General features: G+C 37.3%; 1 protein-coding gene across 1 annotated transcript in view; it reads left to right on the top strand.

Moving 5' to 3' along the window:
• Positions 1-23,747, top strand: part of VCAN (versican) — a 127,215-nt gene extending 103,468 nt beyond the window's left edge. Inside the window, exons 12-14 of the mRNA XM_007950544.1 lie at positions 17,196-17,340; positions 23,293-23,475; positions 23,620-23,747. Of these exons, the coding sequence (XP_007948735.1) occupies positions 17,196-17,340; positions 23,293-23,475; positions 23,620-23,747 (456 nt within the window). The remainder of the gene's footprint in view (positions 1-17,195; positions 17,341-23,292; positions 23,476-23,619) is intronic.
• The last annotated feature ends 205 nt before the right edge of the window (positions 23,748-23,952 follow it).

The raw sequence follows: 23,952 nt of genomic DNA, 5'->3' as shown, positions 1-23,952 counted from the left end.
CTGTTTTATAAGCACAAATCTTTCAGTCCTCCTCCCTTTTCCAAACATCCTGGACACTGATAAGAGAATCAGAAGTATTAACTAATTCTCAGTGTTTCTAAGCATGTAGGTTTTTGTTCTTTTGAAGTGGTTGCACGGGATTTGACAGAAAATAATGCAACACACACACACACATACACACAAAAAAAAACAAACCCCAAACTTAAGTTTTATTTTTTCTACCTGAAAATCCTAGAGGACTTACTATAAGATATTTGCCAATGGATGTGTGTCAGGCTGTGGTGTGGCTCCAATTCAGAGACCACTTTTCTGTGAACAAGTTACACTGCATGTCAACAGTAATTTAATTATCTTAAAGCACACAGTCTTCATTATATTAATCTGAAAGCCAAGGAAGAACATATGCTGTTTCCTCATTCTTTAACACGTTACTCAGAAGTAGAAGAATTCTCACATTCCATTTTGCAAAGGACTGCTAAGCTCTTAATGAAAACTATCTCTTCTGCTACAGTTTAATTTGATTTGAAACCCAGAACGGGTTCTTCTGATTCTATGTGTGGAATATTGAGTCACAGAGTCGTTCTTGAACACAAAACCGCCATCTCTGCTTGTGTTGACTTGAACGCAGAAGGCCAGTCTACAAGTAAAGCAGCTAGACCATTATTTATCCATCACTGGAAAATCATTTCATAAATGACAAGATTGTACCAAAAAAATAAAAGAAGAAGAAGAAGAAGGAAATTTATCAGTGCACTTGTTCCTTGTCACAGATGGTTTTCCAATAGTGCTTTATGAAACTCACATACAGGCATTTAAATTTAATAGCTAATTAGTTCAAGGCAATGCATAACTATGGAAAAGCAAAAAAAAAAAAAAAAAGAATGGGTTTTGGCAGTTTTTCACTGCATTTGGATTGTTAGGACCTCACAACTGATGACCTGTGCAAACAAGCGTGGGGTAAAGGAGACTACTGACACCATTCATGTTATGGATTAAACTGCAAGGAGCTCCATGGGGCTCTGCCAGAGACCCCCATCTCACTGTGGGAGTAACTCACATCCTTTGGAAAATGCTGTTGATAATTACTGCTTTGTAGGGCAGTGAGCTCACTCTATTACACAAGATTAGTGCTGTACTGAAGAGCTGGCCAGATTGTCTTTCCCGCACAGAGCTTTGCCAGCTAGGAAAATAATGGGCATATTGCCACTTTAACAACTGTCAGGAGACCCTAAGTTAGTTTTTCTTCCCTTCAGCATATTCATGTTTGTAGCATTGGACGACAGGCTGCCAACGTAGGGTAGTGACACCAAAACAAACGTCTCTTTCTCCTTTAAAACAAAGCTGCTCTTTTCCTTTCAGTTGTGGGTCAGTGAATTACCCTGTTCAACTAAAGACAACAACAAAACCATAACCTCCCTTAAACATAAATAAGGACCCAGACCAAAGTAACTTTAAGCAAGCGCAAGGATCAGAAGAGGGTATAGGTCTATCTCGCAGGGAAGTCAGTTGCCTGGTACAAGTTAAACAAAGTTAAATGCCGTCAGCACAGCACAGACTGCAAACAAATGCCTATTATGTACCACAGACATCTAGCGGGGGGGGGGGGCATTTTAAAATTACCAAATGTTTTGATTTCTGTAATAAGTAGTCCGCATAGCCTCCTTTCAGATAGCTGTTTGACCTTTGTGATGAAAGGCTGAGGGTAACCCAGAGTGGTTATTCAGAATTCTCTATTTAATTGAGAAGGTGGTTTCTTATCAGCTTGTGTTTCAAGCGGATAAGCTGTCCTCTTGTGAAAGTGTTTTCTATTCTGAGTTTGATTTTATATTGGGGTGGTTATCTGCTCGTCCTTGGCATTCACTGCGTTTGGATTTAATTTCTTGTTCTGGGCATACAGCAGTGGTAAAATCGGTCCCAAATGATAAAGGGAATTTGCATGTAGAGACGTCTGCTTTCAGTTCAGGTGTCATGTTTTGTGGTTAATCTAGATAAATTTTTACTCTACAAATAAACTAACTGTGAATCACACTGCAGACGTTTCTCTTGGGCTCCTAAGTGTATTTATTTATGCTTTGCTCTGTTCTAAGAAGAATTTCAGGTGGATATTAGAGATTTGACTTTGCTTCTGATGCTTTTTTGTCTTTGATGTAAGTTATGTTCTGATAATGTTAAAAGACAAATGAAGAAAAAGAAACCATCATAGATGAATATTTTGTTGTGAGGTGTCATTGAGTTCGTTTCAACTCACAGTGACCCTATGTGTGACAAACAAAACGCTGCCTGCTCTTGCACCATCCTCACAATCCTCGCCGTTTGTACATTGTTGCAGCCACTGAGTCAACCCATCTTGTTGAGGGTCTTCCTTTTTTTTGCCAACTCTCTGCTTTACCCAGCATGATATTTTTAGTCAGAAAAGAGGTTTAGATTATATCTCTGCAGGCTGCAACAAAATAGAATGCAATCTGATTGGTTAATACTGATAAATTGAGGCCCATCTTCTAGTAAAAAAATTCTCTTCGTGTTTTCCCTGACAGAGATGGGAGGGCATATCATAGACAATCTTTTAGTCTTTTTTCTTTTTTTGCCACATGGAATAAATAATTATGATATTTTCAGGGAATTCCAAGCTCCATTTTGTTTATAGTGAATTTACTTCTTAACCAAAATCAAACCAAACCCTTGTCATCAAGTTGATTTGGACTCCTAGCAACCCTTTAAGACAGAGTAGAACTGCCCCACAGAGTTTCTAAGGCTATACACCTTTAAGGAATCAGACTGCCTTGTCTTTCTCCCACAGACCAAACCAGCTGCTGGGCTCAAACTACTGACCTTTTCATTAGCAGCCCAGTGCTTTAACCACAGCGCCATCAGAGCACCTTGATTTACTTAAGGCTTAATAAATATAATGATGGATAGATATCTCCACCTAGTGGTTATATTATGTTTTGCGTTTCCAAACTTCATGTTCCCAGAACCCCACCTTAGATCAATGTAGGGATGATATTCTCTGTGAAATTAAGTTCCTGTAGCTTTGAGTTTGAAAATTCTTGAATGGATTGTTTGAAATTGTTAACTGGGAAGTTTAATGTGAGATTGGATGATTTTTCAAATGCAGTGTTACGCTAATACACATTTGTCATATGCTTAATTAAACCCTAGCAAATAAGGGAAATTTTAGGACAAATCTTTCTGTATTTTCACCTTATACACAGTAACAGGACCCAGCAGAGTTTTCCTTATATAAATTCCTTGGCAGATGGACCTGTAGGACTTTTGTCGTTTTCTTATGAAAGATTTTTTTATGATTAATTAAATTAGCAGTACTTGGGGGAAGGTAGGAGTTCTGGTGGCATTGTGCCTAAGGCATTTGACTGCTAACGAGAAGGCTGGAGGTTCGAACCCACCAGCCACTCCTCAGAAGGAAGATCAGGCAATCTACTTCCATAGTGATGCCGCCTCAGAAACCCAAGGAGGGGTAGCTATGAGTTGGGTCCGACTGGACAACAGTGAGTTAGTTTGAGTTTGACAGGGAGAGAGGGTTCATGCAGAGATCTGGATTGTTCAATGGAAGAAAAAATTATAGCTTGAAGCTTTGTAAATTCTCTTAACAATCATAATAATGTGTTATGCCATAGAAGGGCTTCATTGGGCAAATGTCAGAAGTGATTTTATTAATGACGTGTGTGATTGACTGTTTAAATGTGCTTGGCAAAATTCATAATAGTTCCTCAACACAGAGTACTTAATTGGCTAGCCAAGACAGTCTAAACTACAATCAATTTTAAAGAATAAAAAGTGAGTGCACCTAGGCTGTAAAATTAGAGCGAAATATGTGTGTGTAGATAGATATAGATGGATGGATGGATGGATAGACAGATAATCCACAATATGAAATAATTTATACTTTTTGCTCCGTAAGAAATTAGAAGTGTACCTAATGGCTGAATATTGTGTAAGAACCACTTGGTTAGCTATCATGTCTAATGGGACAGTTCAGTTATTCCATCTCATGGGATCTATTTCTATTTGGTTCTTCTGTACTATATTTATATAGGGAATTATCTGCTGTGCAGGTTTATACAAATGAGGCATCACCAAAGATGTTAGATAAGTCCTTCCCTGGTGCCACGAAGCTTTCATATATATAGGAGTGTGTGTGTGTGTGTGTGTGTGTGTGAGAGAGAGAGAGAAAGAAGTGTAAATCTCAAATTGATGATTCAGAAAAAAAGATGAACTTTAATTTTATCCACTTATATCTTATTATTTAGGAGCCAGTAGAGAGGAAAGGAAGCCAAGAAATTCTAAATAGAGTGTCCAAATATTTAGCAGAACCAGTTTTCTTTGACTATTCATTGAGGCTATTTGACCAAATTAAAGAATAGTAAAATCTCAGTGGAAAACATTAGAAATGGGTATAGTAATATTGAGAAGGACTAGTTATTGACTAAGTTTTTATAAGAATGACTGCTCTGAAAAGTTCTTAGTCTTAAGATGGCAATAAAAAGGATTTTAAAACAAGACTATTGAATGATCTGAAAATTCTCTGTAGTCGAGGCTGAAGCATGACTTTGTATCTTGAAGGTTTTGATTTTCATGCTGACATTGTCTTTTATAAACTTCTTTAAAAATTTTTTATGGGAAAATAAATAAATACTATTTTGGAATGTGCATAGAAGGATACAAGTAAGTCATTCCATGTTTCCAGACCCTTCTTTTGTCCAGTCTATCATTTTCACTACTCAGTTGTATGGGTATTTCTGCAAAGATCCATTTCCTGGTATGTATGTGGTGTAGAGGACCAGCTGGAATGTGACTGCCATAACACTGACTGGTAATGGATGGCTTTATTCCTTTTCTTTAACCAAATGCAGTTCTCAAAACTGAACCCAAGCAAACTCCTTTTTTAAAGCAACGAAAAAAATTCCTAGTCTAATTCTTGGATGTTTTTGATAGAATCCTGCCTTAACCTAGAAGAGAGGCAGTTATCCATCTCAGCAAAAAGGAAATAAACATCAATTTATGTTTTAATCTGTCAGCAGTTTGTGTTGTTCATGCTTGTATTATGTTATCTGCTGAGTTTTTAGGGCCAGAGCATTGATCGAGGACATGTGGTATTTTAAAGGTAAAAGATCAACTGGTATCTCTGAAGGACAGTTGGGCCCTCTGAGACACTATCTAATCAGGGCTTCACCTTGAAAGGATGTAAACCCTGTCTGAAATTCAAAGATTACTGATAACTTTCAAAAGGAGAGACCATTTTTCCCCCTAGTATGTTGATTAAGTCAAGTTGGAAACTTGCAAAGAGCTGAGAAAGAAAGAAATAACTTTGTAGCATTCCTGAATGAGAAGAAAATAGTCAAATTACTCTTAAAAATAAAGAATTAAATAAGGTTGTCATCAGTGAACTCCAACTCACAACAACCCTGTGTGTATCAGAACTGTGTTCCATCCGGTTTGCAATGGCTGGTTTTTCAGAAGTAGCTTGTCAGATACTTCTTCTGAGGCTCCACTGGTTGGACTCAGTGCCAACCTGTTGCTTCGCAGCCAAGGATGCTAACCATTTGCACCACCCAGGACCTCCAGATCATTCTCTGACCTGTGGAACTGAGGTTACTCTGAGAGTTAGCAGTGTTGGTAGATTGTGAAGTCATGTTTACTAAAGAAATACTATTGGCTAATTCTCTTTCATATTAATGTGAGACATAAAGACAGTTTTCAAAGTAGAGCAAAACACAGATTATTTGGAACATAAAGCATTTGATACATTTTGATGTATCAAACTGTAGTGTACTGAGTTTTTCCACTAAGGATTGGTTTGTAACGAGGACTTTGGTTTTGTGGAGACAATTTAAATGTAAGAGAACTGTATTTATGAGCTATTGGATTTCAGCCAGGGTTTTTTGAATCATTTTATGATTTTGGCAGCTGATTTGCTTGAATCTAATTGTGGGGAAAGAAGGAAAGAAAGAACAATGAGTAAAAGTTGACTGAATCTAATTTAATTGAAATGTCTTTCTTAGCACTTTTTTTTTTTTAATACACAGAGCTTGTCATTTAATTGTAACTCTAAAAAGGAAGTAACAACCATCATATAAAATACTGCATTAGAATCTTCATGCTAGGTGAAACATAATTCTCGCTTCATAAAATGTTTGTTATTGCTGTGTATGTATGACATAGAAATTTTACATCTCAACTGATTTCCTCTACATCAAATATTTAGAATTGTATGTCATAATTTTCTCTGCTATCAGAGAAGAATGAAAATGCCAAATAACTTTAGGGCTCTCTTTTCAGGGATGGAAAGTCTGTAAGAGTTTGAGGTTTCTGATGGGGAACATGAGCCCCTAAGGCTGAAAAACCTACAGAACATGAGTCCTTAAGGCTGAAATACCCACAAAGTATGGCCATGGTTTATTCTTGTCGAAGGGGTTGAAATGGATTCTCCCAAAGTCATGTTAGTTCTTTGGAATAATTCTTAGTTTACCAATCCAGCTCAAGAAGGGGGTTGATGTAGGTTGCATCATATTCTCAAGTGAGGAGAAAAAAAATCCAGATAGGAGGTAATGAGTTTTTCTCCACTTGTTCCAAGAATCTATAGTACCTGTATGTACGAGACACTAACAAGGAGCTTTGGTGGCACTGTGGTTGAAGCATTAGTCTGCTAACCAGAAGGTTGGCAGTTTGAACTCACCAGCTGCTCCATGGGAGAAAGATGAGGTAGTCTGCTTCTGTAAAGATTTACAGCCTTGGAAACACTGTGGGGCAATTCTACTCTTATTCTTTAGGGTCACTATGAGTTGGAATTGACTCAATGGCAGTGGGTTTGCTTTTGGTTTTGATATAAGACATTGCGTTTATGGAAGGGAAACTACTCAATCTCATAGCTCAGAATTAATTTCCAGAGGAAGAATTTCTTAATATTTAATTTTAATGAAGCAATACATTATTAAATCTAAAGTCAAAGATTTCTCTTTTAGACTCTTTTTTCCCTGTAAGTAACATTAAATGAGGCTGTAAAAAATTCAGGAGGAAACAAAGAAAGCTGTTCAGAAAACTAGAGTTTCCTTTGCTAAGTCAGTTGGGCAATAACATGGAGCAAAATCAAAGCAGCCCAGCCAAAATAAATCTGCACAATGGAGCTATCAGATATGAGGTAATAGTGTGACATGCCTGTGGGTATCAGACATTCTTGTAAAAACCACTGAGCTCAAATTTGGTCCTGCACCATTAAGCCACAGCTCTGCCAAGCAGCAACACAGAACACACGTTTTAAATCATTGCTGCAAGCCAAATGTAATTCCCACCGAAGACAATTAAACCTTTTACCAGAGGTCTGAGTCTGGACAGCTTAAGCCCTGAGAATCGCTTCAGTGGCGTGGAATCCAAATCTTATTTCAGTGTGAAAACGAGATTGTTATTGTTCCAATCAGGAGGAAATATCAGCTGCAAAATACATGGTAGTCAATTCACTTTGGTAACTTGAACTGGTATTTGTTGAGGTTAGATTAAAAAAGGGTTAGCTAAGAAATCTGTAGGTCCTTTCTAACAGCAGCAGTGGTCATTTTATAGTGTTCATTTTTACTGATTATGAAAAATAATTCATGTTCATTCTTTAGAATTTGGAATATATGAAAAAAATTATAGACAAATGAAATATTATCTTAGTTGAATGTCATTCAGAGCTCAACTTGATAATATTTTACTGCTAGTCACATACCACTCAGAAATAAGGTTTACTACATTTGGCTGAATTTTCTTGTGGTCTTTTACACACACATACACACACACAGCTGCATCTGAGAATATGTTTCAAGTATGAAATAACATAATTTTTAGCATCTTACATTTTAACTTCAACTTATCTTTTGAGTATTTTCCATTTCCTTATATATTCTTCAAAATAAAACATTTAACAGTTACATAATATTCTATTTATTTGGCCGTTGTTGTTGTTTGCCGTCGAGTCGGCCCCGACTCATAGCGACCCCTCCTTGGGTTTCCGAGGCAGTATCACTACGAAGTAGGATTGCCCAACCTTTCTTCCGAGGAGTGGCTGGTATTTATTTGGCTATACCATAATTCATTTAGTATATTCTATGATTTCCATTTACTATAGTATAAATTTTACCTTATGTAAAACGTGGTTCACGTCTCTAGTCATTTTTCAGGAAAGAGCTTTGGAAGCAGTGAAATTACTACTTGGCTTTAGGGTAGGAACTCTGCAGCTGTGGATATGTATTGGTAGCAGTTTTCCACTGCAGAGAGGTCTCCAAGGGCCTGTGTCACCTATCATTGGCTAGTAGCAATAACACGTTTCATTAGGATTCTGTATGGGTGGGAATGCATGCCATTACCTCTGTGGTTCATTATTTCTAACTATTTCAAGCTATTTATTAAACAATGCCTACTATATACCAGGCACAGTTCCTGGAACTGAGAAAACAGCAGTAAACAAAACAAAAATCCCTGTCCTTACTGAGTTTACAATTCACTAGAGAGGAAATTACAATACATAAATAAAGTACATATGATGTTAACTCACTGCCATGGAGCTGATTCCGACTCATAGAGATCCTCATTGGGTTTCCAAGGCGGTAAATCTTTACAAAAGTAGATTGCCCCATGTTCCTTCTGCAGAGTGGCTGATGGATTTGGACCACCAACCTTCTGGTTAGCAGTCAAATGCCTTAGGCACTGCACCACCAGAACCCCTTATATATATGTTGTTGTTGTTGCTGTGCTTTCGAGTTGGACCCGACTCATAGCGACCTCTCCTTGGGTTTCTGAGGCGGTATCACTATGGAAGTAGATTGTCCAACTTTCCTTTCAAGGTGTGGCTTCTGGGTTTGAACCACCAGCCTTCTGGTTAACAGTCGAGTGCCTTAGGCACTACACTACCAGAGAAGGTAATAAATGCTGAGAAGGAAGATAAAGCAAGGAAGGGAGAAGGGCAGTGTGGATAGCAACAAGGGTGTATTGCCATTTTAAATGTGTTTGTATATACTGTTGAAGTGTTGAAAAATGTTCCACCATGAAGGGCATTTACTAGCTTGCTATAAGAGGTTACTTAGAAAGTAAATTAGAAAGCTTCTAGCTCCAAAATCCAAATGAACTATTTGGGGAACTCTATAATCTTTGACCATAGAAGGTAGTAAAAGTAGATTCTTGTTTGTTTTAATCCATTCCTATTCTTTTGTTTCTTTATTTTTATTCTGCTTTAAACTTGCCTTTTAAAGGCAACTTGGTTTCACATCAGAAACAGACTAAATCTGACTTGTATCCCTCTGTTGCCCCATTTTCTTATCTATTATCTATCAAAGGAGATTAGCCAAAAAAAAAAAAAAAAAGTGTTTCTGGTTGGAGGCTGAAGAATGACAAGGGAGAGAAAGTAAGAAAAGGAAAGGAAAATAGAGAAATAATTAGAAACATTCAGAGCAAATGCCAATCTTTGGTTTCAGGGAGACTTTGCAGGCAGAGAGGGCTTGGTGAACATCTTCCTCGGATTCATTCACGTAGGGCCATCAAGGGACAACTTGTTGGTGCCATCCGAAGTTGGATTTAAGTCCTTCTTATTTCTGGACTCGTTTTCTACCAGAGAAATGGAAACACTATTTATTCCAAGTTTTGGCAAAGAAAGGAGATTTACTAAGCTTCCCTTAGCTCTTTACAATTTTATCACGCCTCAAAGTCTCTTAATTTAAATAGGGATTTCTTCTATCTAAATTTTGGCATGATTGGCATTAAAGTAAACCTAAGCAAGGAGATTAAAAGAAAGAGAAGGTTAATGTATCCCAAGCTTTCTAGCTCTTAGGTCTTCTTACAAATTATTCTATCAAAGATCCAGGTTTCTACAATAATATTTAAAAACAATTTTTAAATCACATTGTTTTCCTGAGAAGGAAAAAAAAAATAAGCCAATTTCTATTATATTTATAATACGTTTTTTTAAGGACTTAAAAATAACCATGGTACTGTTGGGAATAAACAGTACGAACTTTTTAGCTCTGGTGACGTAGTGCCCAAGGCATTTGACTGATAACCAGAAGGCTGGAGGTTCAAACCCATCAGCCACTCCTCAGAAGGAAGACTGGGCAATCTACTTCCGTAGAGATACTGCCTCAGAAACCCAAAGAGGGGTCTCTATGAGTCGAATTGACTTGAAGGCAGTGAGCTATTTATTTATTTATGTATTTTCTGAGTTGAGAACGATTATCTTGATTCTTTTGTACATCTCTTTCTTTTCTGACTCTAACTCTTAAAATCTTTTAAAACTTATTTTAACTTTAATTCAAAGAATGATTAATGCACCTATAGACCCAGAGAAGAAAGCCATATTAACCATTGTCATATAAATCTGAATCCATAATTCTCCCCTATGAAAGAAGTTTATCTCCGTTAGTCTTGTTTGCTCTATGTGTTATAAAATATGACAGTAAGCAAAGCAGAATGGGGAAATGACACTCAAATTAAGACAGAAAAACAATGAACAAACAAATGTGTCTCACATCGCCTTCCAGTTAATAGGAGACCCAAGACCAGGTAACTGGATTCTTATTTATATTTCAATGTTATTTAAAGTCCAAAACAAAGTTTCTTTTCTTTTTTTGTTTTTTAAGTTGTGATTTGGTTGAAAGGTTGTAGAGCAAATTTCTTTTCCATACAGCAGGTCTTACACATTTTGTTTCATGACATTGATTACAATCCCCATAATGTAACAGCTCTCTTCCCATTTCCTCCCTGTGTTGCCTTTTCCCTGTGTCCTTCTTTGCTATACATTCCTACCCTCTGAGCTGTCTCCCTGTGCAAATACTGCCCTCATGATCTCCCATGAGTGATTGTTCTAAAGAATGTTCGTACCTGGAGTAAATGTTCACCTTGTTTGCTCTATTATTTGGCTGGAAGCCATAGGAAGTGAGAGCAATTCCATGTTTGAAGGGTGACTAGGGCCTATAGTGTTGAGGGTTTCACCAGCCTCTATCAGAGCAGTAAGCCTGGTCTTTTCTTATGATTTAAGTTTTGTTTCACATTTTTCTCCCACTCTATCCAGGATCTCCTGACTGATCCCTTTCTGAGTGGTTGACAGTGTGGTAGCTGGGCACCATCTAGTTCTTCTGGTCTCAGGGTCAAGTAGACTCAGGTTCACATGGTCCACTAGTCCCTTGGACTAATTGTTTCCATGTGTCTTTGGTTTTCTTTGTTCTTCTTTGCTCCAGAAGAGGAGAGACCAGTTGTTGCATCTAGGTGACGCTTGCAAGCTTTTAAGATCCTAGTCTGTACTCACCAAGTAAGATGTAGAACAATGTTTTTATGTAGTATGGTAAACCAATTGAGCTTGATATCCCCCTTAACCATGGTGCTGAGTGAACAGCCCCAACAACTTGCTCCCTAAGGGTGATTAGCTGTGGCTAAGAAGTTATCTTTACTCTGCCCCCTGTTCTATTTATATGGGCATTCTTATAGCACATAAAAACATGTATGTAGGGATATCATCAGCCAAACTTATATATGGTCATGAATATATTCCCTTTTTGTCTAGACGTACCTGATCCACCTTCTCTACCTATCTATCTACCCATAGATTAATGTTTGTTATTACTGATAAAGCAGTATCATGTATTTGAAAGTGTTTATCTTTGCTGTCTTTACCTCTTGTGCACCCCTCTGTGTCTTTCTTTTCCTTAGTGTTATTGTGTTGGTCACTCACTTTTGGTATATTGCCTTTCCCTTCACCCAAATCAATACTTGTCTCTTACCTATCTAGCAAATTTTCCTCCCCTTCCCTCTCATCCCTGGTAACTAAGAAAGTTTCCCTCCATATGTAAACCTTCCCTTAATTTTTTAAAGCAGTGGACTGTTCTGGTTACCTAGTGTTGCTATAACAGAAATGTACCATAAATTGGATGGCCTTAACAAACAGGAGTTTATTCTTACAATCTGGAGGCTAGAAGTCCGAGTCCAAAGCCAGGCTCTAGGGGCTGTGTGAATGCCCCTCAACCTTGGGCTTCAGCTCTGCCTCTTGCTTCCTGCCCACTGAAGCTAGAGGCATCTCTTCACTCAGGCAGCTACTGGCTGCTGAGGCTGACAAACCCAAGGTCAACAAATGAAATGACATAGTCCTGATGTTACCAAACCACACAGCAGGCCATTGATTCAAATCTATTGAAAGTTCCATGGTCAGCAGAGCATGGCAGGCTAATGAACAATGATTCAGCTACATGCAGGGTTCATTCATGCCATGAGCTAGAGACCATTCCCAAAGCTGTTTCTTATATTTGGGAAGCAGACCACATACCCAGAGCAGCTACTCAGCTGTTCCGATAGATTCCACCATGGAGTTAATTACCAATCCCACCATGGGCATAACTACATTCAGCTGCTCAGCCACTCAACCAGGCCCAGCCAAGTTGACACACAAATTTAACCACCACATGGACTCATAAAGTATTTGTCCTTCTGTGACTGACTTATTTCACTCACTATAATGTCCTCCAAGATCATCCACATTAGGTGTTTTGCAGATTCCACATTATTCTTTAATGTTGTATAGTATTCCATTGGGTATATGTACCATAGTTTGGTTATCCATTCCTCCATTGATGGGCACTTAGGCTGTTTCCATCTCTTTGCCATTGTGAATAGTGCTGCAGTGAACATGGGTGTGCATATATTTACTCATGTCCTGGCTCTCACTTCCTTAGGATATATACCTAGTAATGGTATTTCTAGATCAAATGCTGTTTCTATTTACAACTTTTTAAGGATACCAATTTCCACAGTGGTTGTATCATTTTACAGTCCCACCAGTAGTGTATGAGAGTCCCAATCTCTCCACATCCTCACTAGCATTTGTTATTTTCTATCTTGTTGAACTTTGCTGTTACTGCTGGGATGAAATGTTATCTCATTGTTGTTTCGATTTGCATCTCTCTAATGGCTAATGATCGTGACTATTTCTTCATGTGTTTGTTGGTTGCCTGAATATCGTCTTTGGGGATATGTTTGTTGATGTCTTCTGTCCGTTTTTCAGTTGGTTGTTTATCTTTCTGATGCTGAGGTGTTGGAGTGTTCTATAAATTTTAGATAGATCTAAAATTATATAAATTTCAGATATGTTGTTGCCAAATATTTGCCCTCAATCTTTTAGCTATTTTGGAGAAGTCTTTTGATGCACATAAGAATTTAATTTTTAGAAGGTCTCAATCATCAAGTTTATCTTCTGCTGTTTTTTATTTTGGGTTATGCTTGATAGTCTCTTTACGTCATAAATAGGGAGCTCTGGTAGCATAGTGCCTAAGGCACTTGACTGCTAACCAGAAGGCTGGCGGTTTAAACCCACCAGCCACTCCTCAGAAGGAAGGTTGGGCAATCCTACTTCCGTAGTGATACTGCCTTGGCAACCCAAGGAGGGGTCGCTATGAGTCGGGTCCGACTCAATAGCACATAACAACAACAACAACAAACATGTGTGCCCATGATTTTTTTTTTTTTTTTTGATGAACACTATAGTTTCACATGTCAGTCTTTGATCCATGTGGAGTTAGTTTTTGTGTTTGGTGTGAGATATGGATCTTGCAGTCAAGATGTATTCATTATCACTGATGGCTAGAATGCAAAAGATTATATGGGCATAATATTGAATGATGCAGGAAGCATCAAAAGAAGATGGAAGGAATACACAGAGTCACTATAACAAAAAGTCAGTCTTCATCCATTTCAGGAGGTGGCATATGATCAAGACCCAATGGTATTGAAGTAAGAAGTTGTAGTTGCACTGAAGGAATTGGAGAAGAACAAGGCTCCAGAAAGTGACAGAATACCCATTGAGATGTTTCAACAAACGGAAGCCCCACTGGAGGCACTCACTCGGCCATGCCAAGAGATTTGGAAGACAGCTACCTGGCCAACTGACTGGAAGAGATCCATATTTGTACCCATTCCAAAGAAAGGTGATCCTACAGAATGTGGTAATTATGAAAAAATATCATTGATAATGCATGCAAGTAAGATATTGCTGAAGATAATTCAAAAAGGGTTGCAGCAGTACACTGACAGAGAACTTACAGAAATGCAAGCTAGATTCAGAAGAGGACGTGGAACAAGGCTTATCACTGCTGATGTCAGATGGATCTTGACTCAAAGCAAAGAATGCCAGAAAGATGTCTACTTGTGTTTTATTGACTTTGCCAAAGCATTTGGTTGTGTGGATCATAACAAATTGCGGATAACATTGAGAAGAACGGGAATTCCAGAACACTTACTTGTACTCATGAGGAACCTGTACATAGACCAGGAGGCTGTCATTTGAACAGAGCAAGGGGACACTGCATGGTTTAAAATCAAGAAGGGAATGCGTCAGTGTTGTGCCCTTTCACCACACTTATTTAATCTGTATGCTGAGCAAATAATCTGAGAAACTGGACTATATGAAGAAGAACTTGGCATTAGGATTGCAAGAAGAATCATTAACAACTTGTGATATGCTGACAACACAACTTTGCTTGCTGAAAGTAAGGATGACTTGAAGCACTTAGTGAGGAAGATTGAAGAATACAGTCTGCAGTATGAATTACATCTCAGTATAAAGAAAACAGAAATTCTCACAACTGGACCAATAAGCAACATCACAATAAATGGAGAAAAGATTGATGTTGTCAAAGACTTCACGTTGCTTGGTTCTACAATTGACACCAATGGAAGCAGCAGTCAGGACATCAGATGACGTATAGCACTGGGCAGATTGGCTGCAAAGGACCTCTTTCAAGTGCTGAAGAACAAAATGTCTCCTTGAGGACTAAAGTGTGCCTGATACAAGCCATGATATTTTTCAATCACCTCATATGCATGTGAGAGCTGGACAATGAATAAGGAAGATCAAAGAAGAGTCAATGTTTTCAAGTTGTGGTGTTAGTGAAGAATGCTGAAAGTGCTAGGGACTGCTAAATGAACTAACACATCTGTCCTGGAGGAAGTGTAGCCGGAATGCTCCTTGGAGAATGAGAAGACTTCTTCTCACCTACTTTGGTCATGTTGTCAGAAGGGACCATTGCCTAGAGAAGGATGTCATGCCTGCTAAAGTGAAGTTGAAGAAAGAGAGGAAGGCCCTCAACAAGATGGATTGACATGGTGGCAGTGGTGATGGGTTCAAATATAGCAAGGATTGTGGAGCTGGTGCAGGACCAGGCAGTGTTTCATTCTGCTGTGCATAGAATTGCTATGAGTTGGAGACGACTCGACGGCACCTAACAACAACAACAACAACATGTATCTTGCTTCATTTTTCTGTAAATGAATATACGGTTTTGCCAGCACCATTTGTTAAAGAGACTATCTCTTCCCCATTGAATTGATTTCAGCCCTTTGTTAAAGATCAGCTTACCTTAGGTCGATGGATCTATCTCTGGGTTCTCAATTCTGTTCCACTGGTCTGAGTGTCTGATGTAAAGTTTGTTGTTCTTGAATAGACATAAAACCAATTGCCAATGAGTTGGATTCTGACTGACGGTGATCTATGCGTGTTGGAGTAGAACTGTGCTCTATAGGGTTTTGACCTACTTCTTTTTCAGAAGTAGATCAGGCCTTCCTTCTGAGTATGGAGTTGGACCTCCCTGCTTTTTGCTAATGGTTGAGCATGTTAACTGTTTGAACCATCCAGGGACTTGCAATAGATACAGAGACTGTCTTTTTCATATAATTGTCAGTTGCAAAAGAGGCAACATTTTAAAACAACAAAGAAATGGAAGCTATGCCAGAGTCCTAGGTGCTTACTATCTCAATCTAAATTATTCCCAATCATGAGGGATTGTTGTAAGAGGTGATGCATATCAAGTATTTAGCAGAGGACCTCATGCATTATAATGCTAAATTAATTACATTTATTACTATGGTTGAAGGCAAACGATTTTCTGGTTATATATTATTGCTCATAGTGAGGAATTAATATATACCATCCAAAGATGTAGATATAAGGGTAAACAGTAAAGAAAGATCAAATGAAAAAAGTTTTCAATTATCTGAATACCCATTATACAAAGAAAAGCAAATACATATTTATAGTAAAATATATTTCTAGAAACATATCTTTTATGTCAATGAGATTAAATGTGATAAATGTTCTTATTAAAAGAAAACAGATTCCACATTCAAAACTCAATTGTATGACTGAGAATCACATCTAAAACTAAGTCAGAAAAGTTGAGTATAAAATGATGGGCATAGCTAATAAATTTGAATAAAAATAATTACTTTAAAAAATATAAAGAATGATACTTTGTTATAGTAAAGATAAGAAAGAATAGAACTTCTGTTACACTATGATCACAACTATATAAAATTATATGTAGACATAAAGGCTGAAAAAAAACAAGATGGATTATAGTGGTAAGATTATGAATTTTTGTTTTTAGTTCCATTTCCATTAATGTTATAATTAATAGCAATAATATGATGAAATTCTTAAATTGAGGATTGATTATATATTTAGAAATCTAAGATAACTAGAAGGATAACTGGTAGCACCATGGTTAACTGATCGGCTGCTACTTGGAAGGTAGTTGAAACCCATCAGCCATGCCAAAATTCCTCAGATATGTCCCAGTGCCTGGTGGTTGAAACCAACCAACCACTCCTCGGAAGGAAGATTGGGCAATCTACTTCTGTAGTGATACCACCTCGGAAACCCAAGGGAGAGGTCGCTATGAGCCATGTCCGACTCAACAGTGTGTGTGTGTGTGTGTGTGGGTGGGTGGGTGGATGGGTCCCATTGCCAAAGAAAAAAAGCAGATATTTGTTGAAAAGAGACTTGAACAATCTAATATACATTTTTCACTCAGAGATTAAAACTTTCATTCCCTTTCTTAACCACTGCACTTATTTCTGTTAGGTGGTCCAATAGAAAGTGCTAAGCACATTCTAATGTGATTGTGATGTAATACTGGTGGTGCTCTTAAAATATATTGTTGTTAGTTGCCATTGAGTTGATTTCAACTCATGGCAACCCTATGTGTGTCAGAACAGAACTGCTCAATAGAGTTTTCAAGGCTGTGACGTTTTAGAAGCAGATTACCAGGGCTGTCTTTGGAGGTACCACCGGATGAGTTTAAATGGCCAAAAAAGTGCTTAACCATTGGCGCCACCCAGGGACTCCTACAATATATCACTCTTTATGATGTAATTATCTTCTTCCATTCTTACAGCAATATGAGAACTGGAGGCCCAACCAGCCAGACAGCTTCTTTTCTTCTGGTGAAGACTGTGTTGTAATCATCTGGCATGAGAACGGTCAGTGGAATGATGTTCCCTGCAATTACCATCTCACCTATACCTGCAAGAAAGGAACAGGTAACGATTTTGCCATTAATATTATATACTTAAAGTAATCTGCATTTCAGTTATTGAGAGAATTTGGGAAGAACAATCTTTCTTCTTTGAGTAATAAACTGATAATGTCATCTTTTACTGCTTTGGAATAGCTCTCACCGTCAATACAGTAGAGAAAAGCTTGTTCTTCTTAATGTCATAACCTTAGCTTTTGATGTTTAGGATAACAATGTAATGTTTAAATAACAAAACTACCATAGTATCTTTCAAGAAAACAACCACCAGCCCGAGGGCATATAAACCTATTTATTTTGATGACAAAAACATTGATACTTTTTTTCTTAATTGCCAACATTTAAGAGTTGAGATATATCACATAGTAATCTGGATTTTTAGGAACTCTGGTAGCACAGTGCCTAAAGCACTTGACTGCTAACCAGAAAGCTGGTGGTTCAAACCCACCAGCCACTCCTCGGAAGGAAGGTTGGGCAATCTACTCCCATAGAGATACCGCCTCGGAAACCCAAGGAGGGGTTGCTATAAGTCCGATCCGACTCGACCGCACATAACAACAGCAACAACTTTCAATGTAAGATCCCTGATGAGAAGAGTTGCTTAGTTAATTTTAAACAGATATAAATAAGAACACAGATTTTAAAATGTGTGTTGTGTTTATCACTTCTCAATTATATTTGAATTTCTAAGGTGTGCTGGATAAATATACTCGTCCCTTGAACAAATAGAAAGTTCATAAAAATTTTCAACCTGTCTGCAATTGATACCACTGCCATCAAGTTAATTCTGATTCATAGCAACTCTGTAGGCAGAGTAGAACTTCCCCATAGGGTTTGTAAGGCTATACATCTTTATGGAAGCAGACTGCCATGTCTTTCTCCTGAAGAGGGGCTGGTGGGTTCGAAATCTGACGTTTCATTTAGCAGCCTAGTGCTTCAACCACTGAGCCACCAGGGCTTCTTTTGCAATTGATAACAGTGTTAAAATCTGAATTATATTTAGTTGCTAGCCCAGAACTTTTACCCACCTCAAGTAAGGGTACAAATACAATGTAGAAAATCCACTTGATTTGTTTTAGAATAACAAGATAAAAGTATATACTCTGAACATTTAAGATACTGCCTCAGAAACCCAAGGACAGTTTGCCATAAGTCGGATCCAACTTGATGCCAGTGAGGTTTTTTTTTTTTTTTTTCATCAGTAATGAAAAATTCTTAGAAGAAAGAGAACACAGATACACAAAACCATAGTCTCAGATGAAGCTCAGCTGCTATCAATGACTACTTCATGCTCCTGTCCTCCCATATAAATAGAACCTATTCTGAATATCCTTTCTCTGAGAAGCTTTCCTGACTATTTGCATTGCTTCAGCACTTCTGCGATTAAAAAAAAAAAACAACTCATGACCCTGGAGTCGATTTGACTCAGAGACTCCTCCTTGGGTTTCTGAGGTGGTATCTCTATGGAAGTAGATTGCTCGATCTTCCTTCCGAGGAGTGGCTGGTGGGTTTGAACCGCCAACCTTCTGGTTAGCAGTCAAATGCCTTAGGCACTATGCCACCAGAAATAACAAATCTAGTATTTTTGCTTTCTTTGTTTCTAGTGTAAGAAGTCTTTAATTAACTCCTTGCCTTCTTAGAACTTCAAATGGCCCCAGGAGTCAAGCTTTCTATTCTATGATACAACATTCTTATATTTCCTGTTATTTTTTCTTATATTGCATTTTCTCAACAGCAGCACTATTGACATTTTGGGCAGGGTAATTCTTTGTCGTGGGTGGCTGTCCTGTGCATTAGAGAATCTTCAGTGGCATCCCTGTCCTCTATGCACTAGATGCTCCCCGCCCCCAGCCAGTTGTGACAACCAAAAATGTCTCTAGACATTGACAGATGCTTCCTCAGGACAGCAGGAGGCAAAATTGCTGCTGATTGAAAACTTCTACATAACCAAAAAAAGATTCACACAGAGACACAAAAAAGCAGCATCATAGTTTACATTCCCAATGGGGAAAAAGTTGTATTAAATGTTGGCTCTAACTATTAAAGGAAAATAAAACAAAACTATTCTTGTATTTTTATCTCCCTCATGTCTGATTTTTATTTATATAAAATCACTTCTTTGCTAATGAGTATCTGGTACTGATTTATCAATCCATATAGACTTTTCTTTCAGATCTTTTAGACACCTTTAAATACAAAGACCTCAGTATTTCTATTTTTAATTAAATATTAAATACTTGTAAAAAATTATAATATAAATAAAAGCATACTTTTTAGAAAAAGAACACCTCAGTGCATACTATCCTTACATCTTAGGAGCATCCTGTGTGTTTCTTCTATTCTCATCCATGTGTACTCCAACTTTTACCACAGATAATGATTTAATTCCTTTGCTTTTCCCTTTGGCATTATGACATATGCATGTATCCCTAAATAATAAATTATTTAGTTTTGTATGTTTTTGACCTTTTCATAAATAGAATCATACTGTATGTATTCTGTGTCCTGCTATTTTGTTGCTGTTGTCGGTCAACATTATGTTTGTGAGGTTTATCCATGTTGATGCATATTACTGTATTTTTTCATTTTTGCTTCCGCATATTTCATTATATCATGTTTTACTTATCAATCCCCTGTAAGTGGAAATGTGGGTTATTTTCAGTGTTTTCCCTGTGACGATGCTTCTGTGATCGTTCTTAAACTTTTTCTTTGTACATTTGTGTAGTTCCTGTAGGGTGTATTTCTAGGAGTGAAGTTGCTGAGTCATAGGATTTGTGTAACATCAGATTTACTAGCAAATGCCAAATTGCTTTCCAAAGTTGTACTAATTCGCACTCCCACCAGCAATGTATGAGAGGTTCTGTTGGTCCACATCTTCTCCAACATTTTATACTATCGGACTTTGAAATTTTTGCCAATCTGGTGGGTATAAAATATTATTTCTTATAATTGAATTTGTATTTTCTTGGGTACATTTCCCTGAATATCTTTTCATATGCTTATAGGTCATTACTGGCTCTTTTTATTTTCCCCCCAAATTCTTGTTCATGTCTTTTGTTTATTTTTTAAAAGTATTATTTATCCTTTTACTGGAGTCCCTGGGTGGCACATGTGGTTAAGGAGCTTGGTTGCTAACCACACATCTAGAGGGTCTAGTCCACTCAGAAGTACAGCAGAAGAAAGGCCTGGCAATCTACTTTCAAACAAACAGCCCTTGAAAATGCTACAGAGCACAGTTTTACTCTGACATACACTTCTGACTAAGAAGCCACTTGATGACAACTGGTGTTTGATCTTTTTACTCACTGGTTTGAAGGAGTTCTTTGTATATTCTTGTTACTAATCCCTTGACAAGTATGAAAAACCAAACTCACTGCCATCTAGTCGATTCCAACTCATAGTGACCCCTATTGGGTTTCTGAGACAGTAAATCTTTAAGGAAATAGATTGTCCTATCATCCTTCTGCAGAGCGGCCAGCAGGTTTGAACTACCAGCCTTGTGGTTAGCAGTCAAATGCCTTAGGTACTGCTCTACCAGTATGGCATATATCATCTCGGTTCCTTGCTTGTGTTATAACCCTTTGCTGTGAGCTGTTGATTCCAACTCATCATGGTTCCACGTGTCAGAGTAGAATTACCCCACGTGGTTTTCTGGGCTGTGATCTTTACAGAAGCAGATCACCAAGTCTTTCTCCTGTGGGGCCTTGGGTAAGTTCCAACTGCCAACCTTTCGATTAGCAGCCAAGTGCTTAACTGTTGCACCACCAGGGCTCCTCATCTTAACTCTTGCCCTAATGACAGTTTTTGATGAACTCAAACCCACTGCCATCAGGTTGATTCCGACTCACAGTGACCCTATAGGAGAGCGTAGAACTGCCCCATAAGGCTTCCGAGGGTGTAAGTCTTTACAGAAGCAGACTGTCTCATCTTTCTCCTGTGGAGCAGCTAGTTGGTTCCAGCTGCCAACCTTTTGGTAAGCAACCAAATGCCTTAACCACTGTGCCACCAGAACTCCTTTTTAATGAAGAGAATGAGAATTCTTAATATTGAGGTAGTTGAATTTTCTTTTAAAGTTTAAACTTTTTTTTTTTTTTTTTTATGTCTACCCTATAATCAGGAGCTCTGATGGCATAGTGCATAAGGCATTTGACTGCTAACCAGAGGCTGGTGGTTCAAACCCACCAGCCACTCAGTGGAAGGAAGATTGGGCAATCTACTTCCGTAGTGATATTGCCTCGGAAATCCAAGGAGGATTTGCTATGAGTCGGAAATGACCCAACAGCAGTGGGTGGACCCTATAATCATCAAGATACTGTATATTGATTTCTAAATGTTTATAGTTTTGCCTTTCATATTTATATATTTAAGCTACCTGGAATTGATTTTCTGTGTATTCTCTGAGGTAGGGAACCAGGTACATTTTTTTTTTTCTCATATATAAACCCAGTTTTCCAAAACTACCTTTTCCCTACTGCTTTTCCATGTTGTTTCTGTCAAATATCAAGCATACATTTATGTGTGGATTATTTCTATTCTGTTTGCCTGTCCCTGCTAATACTACACTCACTAAATTATTTTAGCTTTGTAATATGTGTTCATATCTGAACAGTTTTAAAATAAATCTATGCATTTCTTTCCCTTTTAATTATAAAATCAACTTCCAATTTGGTCAGCATAATATGGAATCAATTATAGTGAATTATCTAATTGATAATTTTTAACCTTCTGTATTACTTTGGTCTGTAATTATATTTGATACTAGCTAGTATCAGGACCCTAGTAAAGGCTTTTCAGATTACAATGAAAGATGTATGCCAGGTATCCTCAATAAGATTATCATTGAACTATATATACAGTGTAATGTAATGATTGATAATGAAATATTACTATAGCAATCTCAGCTTATCTGATAAGAATTTGTGAAGATCAAATTGCATAGCTATTCAATAAATATTTCCAATTTCTCCGTTATAAATTCTATGACTTTTCAAAGCTTTTTTTTTTTTTAGGTTATATATATATCTGTGTCATAATTTCTTATATGAATAAAAATATATGTTTGGTCTTTTTCATTAAATGCAATTTTGTTTGCAGTGTGGCCATTTGTCCCGAAGTGTTCTATCAAACAGAAGCAATTTAGAGGAATTAAATATTTAAACTAAGCCTGAATTTTCCATTTCAAAAGAATATGGCTATAAGCAGTTTTCTGGATATGTAAATAAACTTAAATAATTATAAACTTTTAATATTAGGATGTTGACATGCAAATATCTTGGTACCAGGTTTTTGGTCATCATTCTTCCATTGAAGAGTTACTTTATTTCATGAGAGATTATTATATGGTCTTGTAGATCTTGTGGTATCAGAATTTTTAAAGTAAGTTATGGATAAGATATTATTTAAAGAAATTATATTCAAGTTAAATTGCATTTTTATTCAAAGAATACCTAAGAAGAAAATTCAAAACCCAATTATTTAATAAAATTTAATTGTTTTAAAGTATGTCATTGCAACAACTTTTCTTCACCAGTTAAATTCATTAGTGTTGAATAAAACTACAGGTAAACACAGATTCGGTTGAATCAAGTTTTCAAGTTTCTCGCATTTCAAATTAACACAGTTTCTTTTACTTCTGTTTCTTTTCATTGTTTTTACTAATGCTAAATTTCTTGATGTTTAGAATTTTTCATTGTAAATTAAAATAGTATCAAGATGAATATATGGCCATTCAGCCCTTTAATAAAACACAATTCAAGATTACCCAATCTGGTATTCAAACTAGCCACAGAGCCTCAACATTTAATTTTTCTCTTCAAAAATTCCCATTTCTTAATTTTAAATGATTGCGTTTGATGAAGGTACTTGGTTTGGTGCCATAAGAGTAAAAGAAAAAAAAAAGAAACTATTGCTAATTGAAATATTTAGGTTATTTGAAAATAACCAATTTGCTTTTCTTTAGTTGCTTGCGGCCAGCCCCCTGTTGTAGAAAATGCCAAGACCTTTGGAAAGATGAAACCTCGTTATGAAATCAACTCTCTGATTAGATATCACTGCAAAGATGGTTTCATTCAGCGTCACCTTCCAACCATCCGGTGTCTAGGAAATGGAAGATGGGCTATACCTAAAATTACCTGCATGAATCGTAAGTGGTACTTTAGAAAGAATGGACAACCGTGCTATAACCACTACTAGACACCTTCATTTACGGCTATGCTATTGGTAGTTTAGGGTATGGAGCAAGTAATATTGTTGTGTTTTCTTTCTTTCTTTCTTTCCTTCCATGTAGCATCTGCATACCAAAGGACTTATTCTAAGAAATACTTTAAAAATTCCTCATCAGCAAAGGACAATTCAATAAATTCATCAAAACATGATCATCGTTGGAGCCGGAGGTGGCAGGAGTCGAGGCGCTGATCCCTAAACTGGCGAACATGTGTTTTCATCATTTCAGCCAAAGTCCTAACGTCCTGTGCCTTTCCTATCACCTTGAGAAGTATTATTAGTTGTTTGGAGTTCTTGGACCACCATCCAATTGTTTTGGGTTGCCGTACTCTCCAAACATCTTAAGTGGAAGTATTGGCATTCAACAAGAAAGCAAAAACATGAGAGAGAGGAAAAA

The sequence above is a fragment of the Orycteropus afer genome, unplaced genomic scaffold (assembly GCF_000298275.1).
Source record: "Orycteropus afer afer isolate SDZICR_OR568_19922 unplaced genomic scaffold, OryAfe1.0 scaffold00276, whole genome shotgun sequence".
Classification (NCBI taxonomy): Eukaryota; Metazoa; Chordata; class Mammalia; order Tubulidentata; family Orycteropodidae; genus Orycteropus; species Orycteropus afer.
Note: the sequence above shows the minus strand (reverse complement) of the source record. Positions and strands in the feature narration are given on the sequence as shown.